This window comes from Microtus pennsylvanicus, chromosome 11, assembly GCF_037038515.1.
Source record: "Microtus pennsylvanicus isolate mMicPen1 chromosome 11, mMicPen1.hap1, whole genome shotgun sequence".
NCBI classification, from domain to species: Eukaryota; Metazoa; Chordata; class Mammalia; order Rodentia; family Cricetidae; genus Microtus; species Microtus pennsylvanicus.
In genome coordinates, this window is record NC_134589.1 from 36,708,712 (window position 1) to 36,721,347 (window position 12,636).

Sequence of the window (12,636 nt, forward strand, 5' to 3'; positions counted from 1 at the left end):
TGTTTGGGTTGGCTTAGAACTTGAGTTGTAGACCAGGCTGGCCTTGAATTTGGAATAATCCTTCTGTTTCTGACTTTAATGCTAGGGCTTAGGCATGCACGACTATGTCTGGTTTAAGAAACATACCTGCCTATATATGTAGCTATTTTATATCTCTCTATATAAATGTGTTTGTGTGTGCATGTGTGTATTATTGATCCAGCATCTATGTTAGGCTTGGCTTCCTCTGTGTTGGGATTACAGGTGTAAATCACTATATTTAACTTACAGGAATTTTTTATATTCTGGATATTAATCCCTATTCAGATGTTTTCCCTGATTCTGTGGTTGCTTGTCCACTGTTTACTCTTTTTGTTTCTTTGGTTTTTAGAGACAGGGTTTCTCTCTGTAGCTCTGGCTGTCCTAGAACTCATTCTGTAGGCCAGGCTGACCTCAAATTCAGATAACTCTTTGCTTCTGCCTCCGCAGTGCTGGGTTTAAAAGTGTGTGCTATCACCTCCTGGCTTCCTCATTTTTTTTTTTTTTTAGTATTTGTTTATTTTAGTAGATTGTTCTTATTATGTGTATGCAGGAGCCTCATGGAAGTTAGAAGAGGCGTCAGATCCCTTGGAATTAGAGCCAGACAGCTGTGAGCTACTGTGGGTGCTGGAACTGAACTCCAGTTCTGGGAGTAGCAAGTACTCTTAATTGCTGAGCCATTTCTCCAGCTTTGCTTTGCTACTTGAAGCTTTTTTTTATGATTTATTTTTTTATTTTATGTGTATTGGTGCTTTGCTTCCATGTATGTCTGTGTGAGGGTGTTGAATCCCCTAGAACTGGAGTTACAGACAGTTGTGAGCAGCTGAGCCATCTCTCTAGTCCAGCTTAGAAGTTTTTAAGTTTAATGAAGTATATTTTGCTTTTGTTGTGTTTTGATATCATATCCAAGAAATTGTTGTCTAGTCTAATGCTGTGATATTTTCCACCTGTATTCCAAGAGATTTATGTCTTTAGGTTTTAATATCGGTGTCTTCAATCTATTTTGAGTTAATTTTTAAATTTCCCCATGATCATTTTCAAAGTATTAGTGAAGTAGAGTGATTTAATGTGAGTCTTGTCAGTCTTACTGCCTGCTAACCTCGAAGGCTTAAATATCCTCTAATTTAACATGTATTTATTTCCTTAAAGAAAGATAATTAGTTATCTTTTATGGGGACAGAAAGACCTGAAGGCAGTAAAAATAATACATGATAGTTGCAAGAATAAATAAAATAGTAAGAAGCTTAAGGCAGAAATAATAGGCAGGTTGGTGTGTGCCTGCAGGTTGGTGTGTGCCTGTAGCCATTGCTACTTCCACTTTCTGGGGAGGCAGAGGCAAGAAGATTTTTACAAGCCCAAGGTTTCAGGAATGGCCTAAGGAGTGTAATGAGCCTCCTCCACCCTAGTGTGTGTGCATGTGTGTACAAATGCACTTGTTCATGAGAACACCTTTATAGATGAGAGGTTGATACCAAGTTTCTTCCTCTGAAGCAGGTCTCTCACTGAACCTAAACTTGGAGCTTGCCATTTTGCTAGACTGACTAGCAAGTAAGCCTCAGATCTCTCTCTCTTGCCCTCCAGCTCTAGGCTACACGTGCATGCTGTCAAACTCATCTTTTTATGTGGGTCCTCATGCATACATAACAAGCTCTTTACTCACTGATTCATTTCCTAGTTCCCCCTTGTTCTCTTTTTAAGATATATTTTTGTTTTAGTTGTGTGTATGTCTGTGATTATGTGCACATGAGTGCAGGTGCCTACAGAGGCCAGAAGAAAACATTGGATCTCCTAGAGCTGGAGTTACAGGCATTTGTAAACTACCCAATGTACATGCTGGTTCTGAATTCGGGTCCTTAGATCATGAAGCACTTAACCCTAGAGCCATCTTTTTTGTTGTTAAAATGTTTCTTCTCTCTTCTATGCTATACTTGAAATAAAAATACTAGCCGGGCGATGGTGGCGCACGCCTTTAATCCCAGCACTCGGGAGGCAGAGGTAGGCGGATCTCTGTGAGTTCGAGACCAGCCTGGGCTACAGAGCTAGTTCCAGGACAGGCTCCAAAGCCACAGAGAAACCCTGTCTCGAAAAACCAAAAAAAAAAAAAAAAAAAAAAATACTAATAAGAATTCAGGCAGCTTAAACCAGGGGAGAGTACACTGAAATGAAATGACAGTGAAAGTCAGCTATACTAGCTGGTTCCATATTTAATAGCAGGAACTAGGAAGAAGTTGGAACTAAGAAAATGGTGTTGCCTTGGAACACTGAGTTTAAGGAGCTGCCTACTAGGAGTCTCACAGCGTCTCACATGGTTTTACATTATGGGTATAGTCTTCAGGCAAGAATAGAGTCTTGATCAGAGATCTTGGTCATGAATCATCTTCATAAACTGAACCATGGATGTGTACACATGGGTGCAGGTGATTACAGAATTTATTTGAGAAATGAATTTAAGTCAGACTCAGAATTTCTTGTATATCACAGCGAGACTCTGCTGAGAGTCTATCCTGGTTCTTTCTTGTTTTACGATTCAAAACTAGAGAAACCAGATTTTGTGGATCATGGTGATTGTGAAGGCAGGAGGATCACATGTATGTCATGAAGCATGCATATATCTGCCTTACTCGTGGCCCATGTCCTTCTTCAGTTTAAAATCATTTCCAGTTGACAATGCTGCATTCCATGGAATCCTTAAATTTGCATTTAACATGTATGTTTTTATTTTTTTTTTATTACTTTTGAAACTTTATAGTTATGGCTGGTTTTGAATTCACAAAAGATCCACCTGCTTCTGGAGTCTTACCTCACTGTTAATTTCAGAGTTTCTTTGTTTTTGTTTTTTTAACAGGTTTTGCACTGATTGCAAAAATAAAGTTCTCCGAGCATACAATATCCTCATTGGTGAACTTGACTGCAGCAAAGAGAAGGGCTACTGTGCTGCACTGTATGAAGGCTTGCGGTGCTGTCCACATGAGCGACACATACATGTTTGCTGTGAAACAGATTTCATTGCACATCTCTTGGGTCGTGCTGAGCCAGAGTTCGCAGGAGGGTATGAGTATGTAGTTTGCTAGAATGGGCTATCTAGCGCTTTGCTTCATTTTATTACTCAAAGTTTGTTTCTATCACCTCTGCCTCACTACATAAGATATATGTACAGATTAAGGTGTCCTGTAAAGATTGATTTCTTAATTGAATGAAACTATGGGCAAAGTATTTTGGTGTTTGGTTTATTCCTCTGCTCCTCATTTCTGGAAAAGAGGTAGGCTTTTATTATAGATTATCATTTTTGCTTGAAAATGATTGAAAAGAATGCTTCTTCATGCATCCTGCTTTATCATGTTTAGATTTTATTCTCAATGATGGTTTTGCATAGAAATTAGGTTTTTGCAACAAGGAGTTAAGAAGTGCTTTTTTGAATGTAATTCATGGACTGTGTATATTATTATTCCATTATTAAATGGTAGAACAGCCTAAATTAATATCTCTGGCTTTGTAATGAGAATAAAACTGGAATTAAATTATTCATAGTTATACATCAAACCCATTTTCCCTTTGGGTTTTATGTCAACTCTCTTTTGAGTACTGGTTTTCATCTGGAAGTTGTTAAATTCAGAAGCTCACTATAGTACTGTGAATACTTCTGCTAGACTGGCACTATAGAGGCCTTGTCTTGATTGAATCACTTTGGAATTGCCTCCCCCCGATTCATTGTCAAACCAACTTACCAAAAAATGGTTAAATTTTACTATAACTGGAAGTTGAAAGGAGTCTACCATGTCTACTGTGAGATACACACTTCCATGACTTCTCTAGGCTCCAAAACCATGTCCTTAGAGCCAGTTCCTGAATTACCTTACTTTACCAATATTAGAATTCAGTTATTGAATGTACATTTCTCAATGGTTAAAAGTGTGTGTGTGGTGTGTGTGTGTGTGTGTGTGTGTGAGAGAGAGAGAGAGAGAGAGAGAGAGAGAGTGGGGGGGGGACACGGACAGACAGGGGGGAGAGAGAGAGAGAGAGAGAGAGAGAGAGAGAGAGAGAGAGTGGGGGGGGGACACGGACAGACAGGGGGGGGGAGAGAGAGAGAGAGAGAGAGAGAGAGAGAGAGAGAGAGAGAGAGAGAGAGAGAGAGAGAGAGAGAGAGAGAGAGGCAGGCTGGCTGGCTGTGTTTAAAGTCTGGATTTTCAAGTTTTACTGTTTCGGTTAAGGAATTAGAAATTAATGTTGAATTGTACTGAATAGGCGAAGAGAAAGGCATGCTAAGACAATAGATATAGCTCAAGAAGAAGTTCTGACCTGCTTGGGAATTCATCTTTATGAACGACTGCATCGGATCTGGCAAAAACTCCGGGCTGAAGAACAAACATGGCAGATGCTCTTCTATCTTGGTGTTGATGCTTTACGTAAGAGCTTTGAGGTGAGAACAGTGAATTCTGACTGGGATTTATTAGTCATGGCCTAATCTTTTTTCTTTTCTTTTTTTTCCCTTGGTTTTTCAAGACAGGGTTTCTCTGTAACTCTGACTGTCTAGCAGTCCTAGAACTAGCTCTGTAGACAAGGCTGGCCTCAAACTCATAGAGATCCACCTGTCTTTGCCTCCTGATTGCTGGGATTAAAGGTGTGTGCCACCACCTGGCTTTTTATTTATTATTATTATTTTTTTTTATATTTTTATTTTTATTTTATTTTTTTTAAGAGGGTCTTTCTGTGTGGTCTTGCTCTGGCCTCAGACCTGCAGTGATGTTCCTTTCTGGTTGTAGAAGGCTAGAATTCTAGGCATGATCTGCCATCCCTGATTAAAAGGTTGGACTGGGCCACAGTGCCTCAGAAAGCTGATGTTCACTGATATACGACTTTGTCTGAGGGAAGGGGAATTTAGACGTTAGTGGGGTTTTCTTTCCTTTTTAGTCCTGTTTTTCCTTTTTTGCAGTATTGGTTTTCATTGGAAAACCGAAGTTAAAAAGATGTTGCTAAGGAGCAGGGAGCTGGCTCAGCAGCTAAAGACAATTGCTGCCAAGACTGACAACAACCTAAGTTTGCTATCTGGGGCTCATATGGTAGAAGGAGAGAATCGCTTCTTACAAATTGAGAATTATGAATTCAAGGCTGGTCTCGGTTACATAGTGAGACTCTGCTTACGGGAAAAAAAAAACGAAGAAAAATGCTGCTGCTCTGAAGTAGAGCTAATGGAAAGGCAGCCAGGGAACAGAGTTAGAAAATTTTCACAAGTCTTAGTTTGTCTCATGACAAATAAGCAAATATAATATACATGACATGATAGTAAAGATACTTTTAGAGCAGCGGTTCTCAACCTTCCTCATGCTGCGACCTTTTAATACAGTTCCTCATGTTGTGGCAACTCCGACCATAAAATTATTTTTGTTGCTACTTCAGAACTGTAATTTTGCTACTGTTATGATGTAAATATCTATGTTTTCTGATGGTCTTAAGTGATCCCCCCAGGTTGAGAGCCCCTATTTAGGGGCTCATGCCGTGACTCAGTACTAGAATGCTTGCCTAGTGTTCAGGAGGACCTGAGTTCACTTCACACACACACACAAAAGGAGCTGCTTTTAAAGAACATTGGAAGCTTGTATTTGTAATGCTGCTATTATGTATAGTGCCTTTGATTTGGTTATCTTTCAGTTATATTCATAGAACATGTGTATTTGGTTAATGACTGTTTTGTATATTAGGTATATAAATTGATGGTTGTAAGCCTTTGAGTTGCTTGTCCTTTTGAAAATAGGATGAAACCATTTACTCATCCATAAAAATCATAAGTATTCTGAAGAGTCTGAGTAAATTTATATTGACTTTTGGTTTTTAATGTTTTTAATGTTTGTATCATCGAGATCAGATAATCTAGTTTGGTTATATAGTCTTTTAATATAGAATAAATGGAAAAGCTGAGTTTGGTGGTGCACACCTTCAGTCTCAGCATTGTGTGTTCAAGAATTGCCTGGTCTACATAGCAAGTTCCTTGATTTTAAGGATTACATAAACTTTTTCAAATAATGATGATAATAGTAAATAAATATATAATAAATGGGGTATTGGAGAGGTGGATCAGTAGTTAAAGAGCACTTGCTGCTCTTCTAAAGGATCTGGTTCAATTCCTAGTATCCACATGGAGTTACCTTCTGTAACTCCAGTGTCCCAGGGAATCTGATACTCTTCTGGAGATCATGGTACCAGGTGGTACACAGACATACATGCAGACAAAAAAAAAAAAAAAGTAGACTAATGAATGGGGCTAGAGAGATGGTTATGCAGTTAAAAGAGCTTACTATTTCAGAGGACCCAGGTTCAGTTTTAATACTCATGTGGTGACTCATAACCACCTGTAACTCTAGTTCCAGGGAATCCATTCTCTAATGAAAGCCACAATTTAAAAAAAAAAAGGCTAGGGATAGATCATAGTGTTTCTGGGTTCAGTCCTCCATAATAAGGAGATGGGGTATGTGTATATAATGTGGATAAGTAAAACTAGAATATTGCTGACTTGAATAGCAGTGCGGTTTTTTCTTATAATGTACAACTGTTCATTAACTTCTTGAGTCAATTTTTAAGACATTATCATTTAAAATATTAAAACACATGGACATCTCAGTTTGATCTTCAGCACTACAAAAAAATTAAAATTGAAATTTGTTTTTGCTGCCCATGGTGGCTCATGTATAGTTCCTGCACTTGAAGACTGTTGCAGAAGTGCCCTATGTTCAAGGCCAGTTTGAGCTACAGAGTGAGACTGCCTCAGAAAACAAGCAAAACTTGAAGATTTGTATGGAGACTGTCTGAATTTACTGCATATAAAATACTAGTTGTGTGTGTGTGATATTTAAAAGTGAGAATTCCCTTGAAAAGATGAAGGAAGTTATGACTGATGTTCACACTCACCTTTGTTTTATAGATGACTGTGGAGAAAGTACAGGGTATTAGCCGCCTGGAACAACTTTGTGAGGAATTTTCAGAGGAAGAACGAGTTAGAGAACTCAAGCAAGAAAAGAAACGCCAGAGACGGAAGAACAGACGAAAAAATAAGTGTGTGTGTGATATTCCTACTTCCTTACACACAACAGATGAAAAGGCAGTAAGCCAGGAGAAGGTGTGTGTGCTGCTTTGGGTAGAAGAAAGACTTTGTAGATTTGGGTATTTTACTCTGCTTTTCTAGATAAGTTCCTGTAATTTGTGTATTGACTTTTCCCCATAATCATGTGGGAGCCACAATATTTAATGCATGCATTTGTTTTATAAAGGCAGTGTGTTGGATAGTTATCTCTCTACAGCAAAGTCAAAATAATGGAATATTAGCTTTGTGAATGACCTAGACCAGTTCTCAACTTCAGAATCTCCTATCTCTTAAAGTACACAAACTTATTGTGGGTTCTACTTAATCAGTGTTTACTGTAATAAATATTAAATTGGAGGAATCATAGATAATTTAAATCGTAAGCCTACTTTATAGTAATTAAATAAGATTTAAAAAATACCATGTGCACATAATGAGACTTCATCTCAGAAAAAAAGTAAGTTTTCAACATTCTGGCTATTGTTTCAAAATGTAAGGGTTTTTTCTCCCCTTTTAATTATGGATGACAAATCCTGTCTTTTTTTTAAGTGATAAATTGACTTTATTCATTTTTAAGGAATTAACCTGCTAAATACACAAATTTGAATAAGCTTGTCTCAATCATTCTTTGAAGTGAAATTACTGTTTTTAATTCAGCTTGCAGCTCAAATAGGATAGATTTTCTTGAGAGAGTTCTTGTAGCTTGGGTATGTGTCAGAAGATTTTTGCTTACTGTTTAACAAGGAAAGGATACAGTGACTTCTGTATATTTCCCTTGTGCTGCTCATGACTTACTAAGGCACTATCGCTGTTAGATTAGCAGTAAAAGGAACGTAGCAACATCGTAGTAACTCCTTTGGGGTAAGAAGACAAAGAGCATTGATAACCTAATTTGCTTGATACTGGTAACTTTTTTTTAAGGTATTATTTATTTATTTGCTTTGGTTCCCCCGCCCCCTTTTTGATAACTCTTGTTTTCTGATGGTTTACAGTAAAGTAGCTTAGTACATTTTCTTTCTCATTTTTCTTTCTGGGACAGGGTTTTTCTGTGTAGCCCTAGTTGTTCCAGAACTCGGCTCTGTTTACCAGATGGTGTGTGTCACCACTACCTGGCCCTCCTTTTTTGTTTTTGTTAATTTTTTTTTTTTTTATTTTGAGATAGGATGTCACTCTGTTGCCTAGGCTAATCTGGAATTCACTATGCAGCTCAGATTGGCTTTAAACTTGCAGCAGTAGCCTGGCATGGTAGTGTATACCTTTAATCCCAGCACTTAGGAGGCAGAGACAGATGGAACTCTGTGAGTTCCAGGCCAGCCTCATTTATATAGTGAGTTCTAGACCAGCTAGGGTTATATAAGGAAACCATTTCTCAAAAACTTGGGACAGTCCTCCTGTCTCAAATGCTGGGATTACAGAAATGAGCTTCTGGCTAGTTGCAGTGATGTTTTTTTTCCCCATATGGATACTCTTCATTTTTTAATCTTAGAACTGCTTTTTAATTAATTAGAAATTAAAATTTAGCCCTTATGGAAGTAAATCTTTGTATTGTCTCTTAATGTCCATCCTCAAAGGAAACAGACTTCATTGAAAATAGCTGCAAAGCCTGTGGCAGCACTGAAGATGGTAATAGTTGTGTAGAAGTAACTGTTACCAACGAAAATACATCGTGTACCTGTCCTAGCAGTGGCAATCTCTTGGGGTCCCCTAAAATAAAGAAAGGTGAGTAAATAAATCTTTTTAAAAATAACTCTTGCTGGACCCTGTATGGGTCTGAGCTAGGTCCTCTGCATATACGTTATGGTTGCGTAGCTTGGTGTTCTTGTGGGACTCCTAAGAGTGGGAGTGGAGGGTGCCTCTGACTCTTTGCCTTTGCTTGAACAGTACTGTAGACTAGCCTACTGGTTGCCTCGTCCAACCTTGATAGGAAGGTGTGTATCTAGTTTTATTGTAATTTGTTATGCTGTGTTGTCTTGCTATCCCTGAGGGGCCCACATCATCATCATCATTACTATTTACTTTTTTTTGAAGGGAAACAGGAGGAGTGGATCTGGGGCGGGGGACTGGGAGGAGAGGAGGTAGGGGAAACTGCTCGGTTTTATAAAGAACAAAAGTTAAAAAAGATAATTCAAAAGGAAAACACTCCTTTTGTTGGACATAGTGGTACATAATTTTAATCCCAGAACCAGGAGGTCAAAACTATTTTTTTAATGATTTTTTATTTTTATGTGTGTTGGTGTTTTGCCTCCATATAAGTCTGTGTGAGGGTGTCAGAGCCCCTAGAACTGGAGTTATAGATAGTTGTGAACTGCCATGTTAATTCTGGGAATAGAACCCAGTAGTTTTTTTGGAATTAGAATTTGATTTTGTTTTTTGAGACAGGATTTCTTAGTGGTCCTGACTGTCCTGGAACTCGCTGTGTAGATCAGGCTGACCTCAAATTCAGAGATATGCCTGTCTCTGCCTCCCAAGTGCTGGGATTAAAGATGCATACTGCCACCACGTTGCTGGAATTAGAATTATAAAGTTGCTTTATCACCTCAAAAACTACCGTACAGGGGCTGGAGAGATGGCTCAGCGGTTAAGAGCACTGGCTGTTCTTCCAGAGGTCCTGAGTTCAATTCCCAGCAACCACATGATGGCTCACAACCATCTGTAATGAGATCTGGTGCCCTCTTCTGGCCTGCAGATGCACATGCAGTCAGAACACTGTATACATAATAAATGAATAAATAAATATTTAAAAAAACCCAAAACTACCGTACAATTTAGTCTGATATTTAATATTTCTTACAAAAAACAAAATATGGAAATATTTTCATTACTTATTTTCTGTAGGCAATAAGTTTGATATTTTTCTCTGGACTCTGAATTTTTATTTTTCCTTGCTCTATTTTCAGGCGTATCTCCACACTGTAATGGTAGTGATTGTGGATATTCATCTAGCATGGAAGGAAGTGAAACAGGTTCTCGAGAAGGTTCAGATGTTGCCTGCACTGAGGGAATTTGTAACCATGATGAACATGGTATGCTCGGGTTTAAGATTTCTAATTAATATCTACTACATGGCTGATAGAATATCATAAATAGGAAGGGTTATTAATTTTTGCAGGTGAAGATTCCTGTGTTCATCACTGTGAAGACAAAGAAGATGATGGTGATAGTTGTGTTGAATGTTGGGCAAATTCTGAAGAAAATAATACAAAAGGAAAAAATAAAAAGAAGAAAAAGAAAAGCAAGATGTTGAAATGCGATGAACATGTAAGTGTGGTGATTTGTAATTAGTAATTTTTATAGTTGAAAACAACCTATTTTCCTTGAATTAGTGGTGGTGTAGGCAGGCCTTTAATCCTAGCACTCGGGAGGCAGAGGCAGGCAGATCTCTTGAGTTTGAGATCAGCCTGGTCCACAGAGTGAGTTCCAGGACAGCCAGAGAAACCCTGTCTTTTAAAAAAACATGTTTTATATAAATTCATTGATTGTTCATCTTGTGGATGTGGATATGGGGGAGGAAGTGTTTATTTGTCCAGAAGATCATGTGAGTCACAAGTCACAGATCTGGTTAATACTTTTTTTTTACTTCATAATTTATAAAAAATTTCCTTTAGATATATTTATTTTACATGTATGAATGTTTTACCTTCATGTATGTCTGAGTACCTCGTGCTGCAGAGGATAGAAGAGAATGCAGGGGGTTCCTTGGGAATTGGAGTTTGGATGAGTGGGTGTCACCATGTGGGTGCTGGGAATCGAACCTGGATCCTCTGTTAGGTACTCTAAACTCCTGAGCCATCTCTCTAGAATCTATCATTTTAATTAGCTATATAATCTTGAAAACTAATAAATTTAGTTTTTCTGTTTGCAAAAATGAGGATAATAGACTTGTTTTAGGTTCTGTGAAGATGAAGTAAGATCATACATACAACAGTTAGCATATCATCTGGAATGGGGTAAGGGTCTTATAAATCAGCTGCAGCTGTTATTTAGTATTACTTCTTAAGGCTTGAAACTTGACTGCAGATCTTTTGTTTTACTGTTCGCTGTCTTGTCTGGAAGCATAGGCTAACCTGCAGCTCACTAGCCACCTGGAAATTTTTGGTTTTCCTTGAATAATAACTGCTACTGTTTTTGCCCCCTTTTTCCTTGGGAAATTTTTTGCCCTGGTTTCAGATCCAAAAACTTGGAAGCTGTATTACAGATCCAGGTAATCGAGAGACCTCAGGAAACACCATGCACACAGTGTTTCACCGTGACAAGACCAAAGATGCACATCCTGAGAATTGTTGCAGCGCTGAGAAGGGTGGGCAACCATTGCCTTGGTTTGACCATAGGAAAAACGTACCACAGTTCACAGAACCTACAGAAATGTCATTTGTTCCTGACTCTGGAAAAGGTGCCAAGAGCTTAGTTGAACTTCTTGTAAGTAGTTCATGATACCTTAATATGAATTGGGGGAGATATTAGAAGCTTTTAGGTAGGGAACAGAGAGAGGTTAAGAAACGAAAGGTGTTGATTCCATCGTTCTTTGGGGACTTAATTTCTCTTCTTCCACTTATGGCTTTTGTAATGTTCTGGAGCACATGTCTTGTTGTTTGTCTTAAAGTAGACCAGTTGGGAGAGTAACAAGTGGCAGTATAGTACTCACCCTTCTATACCCGAAAAGAATAATTAGTATAATCTCAGCACACCAGAGGAAGAGGCAGAAAAGTCAGGAGTTTGACTCATGCTCAGCCACAGAGAGAAGACATCCTGGGATAAGACTGTTTTAAGTCCTCCATATCACACACACACACACAAACACATGCATGCACGCACACACGTGCGTGCAAAAAAAACCCCTAAAATAATAAAGAACCTGAACTAAAGCTTTTATTTCAAGTTAATTCCTTCAGGTGGCATATAGGAAAGTATGATTGGTCTTGGGAGAGTTGTAAAATTGATATCACCTCCTGAAACTTCAGTTGAACTCTACCAGATGTCAGTCAGTGTCCCAGTGTGTAATGTGTGCTGATGCATGAAAAGAAAGACAGTTGCTATCCCTTCCATTATTAAGTCCTGGTGGAACTGTCATTTGGAATATTAAGGATTCTATTGTTGCTTGTTTTATTTTTGTATATGTTGTAAAGTTTAGTGGTGATTCTATATAACATACTTTTTAAGTAAAAAAAAAAAGTTATCTTAATTTGTAGAGATAAAAATCTTTTACTTAGGCCTGGCAGTGGTGGCACATGCCTTTCATCCCAGTACTTGGGAGGCAGAGGCAGGTGGATTTCTGTGAGTTTGAGGCCAGCCCAGTTTACAAAGCAAGTTCTAGGACAGGTTCCAAAGCTACAGAGAAACCCTGTCTCAAAAAACCAAAAAAAGAAAAAAGAAAATCTTTTACTTAATGTATAGAGATAAAAGTTTCAGCATAGGATCAGCTAGAGATAAGTCTGGTTATTTAAATATTGGTTAAATTATTTGCATCCATCTCTTTCTATCTAGTTGTTTTTAAAGGCAGAAGGTATGGTGATAGTCAAGTAGGCTCATAGGTATATAAGGGGTAATTG

The 12,636-nt window shown here is 38.2% G+C and overlaps 1 protein-coding gene across 12 annotated transcripts in view; it reads left to right on the forward strand.

The window, feature by feature from the left end:
* The window catches only part of Ggnbp2 (gametogenetin binding protein 2), a 38,531-nt gene that overhangs the window by 25,093 nt on the left and 802 nt on the right, over positions 1-12,636 (forward strand). For 7 of the 12 annotated variants that reach the window (XM_075991265.1, XM_075991261.1, XM_075991262.1 and 4 more), the window contains 7 exons: positions 2,864-3,073; positions 4,261-4,435; positions 6,932-7,126; positions 8,662-8,809; positions 9,988-10,113; positions 10,200-10,348; positions 11,258-11,506. In XM_075991265.1, coding sequence (XP_075847380.1) covers positions 2,864-3,073; positions 4,261-4,435; positions 6,932-7,126; positions 8,662-8,809; positions 9,988-10,113; positions 10,200-10,348; positions 11,258-11,506 — 1,252 coding nt within the window. The remainder of the gene's footprint in view (positions 1-2,863; positions 3,074-4,260; positions 4,436-6,931; positions 7,127-8,661; positions 8,810-9,987; positions 10,114-10,199; positions 10,349-11,257; positions 11,507-12,636) is intronic. The other 5 variants (XM_075991267.1, XM_075991269.1, XM_075991260.1 and 2 more) reach the window with 1 other exon arrangement.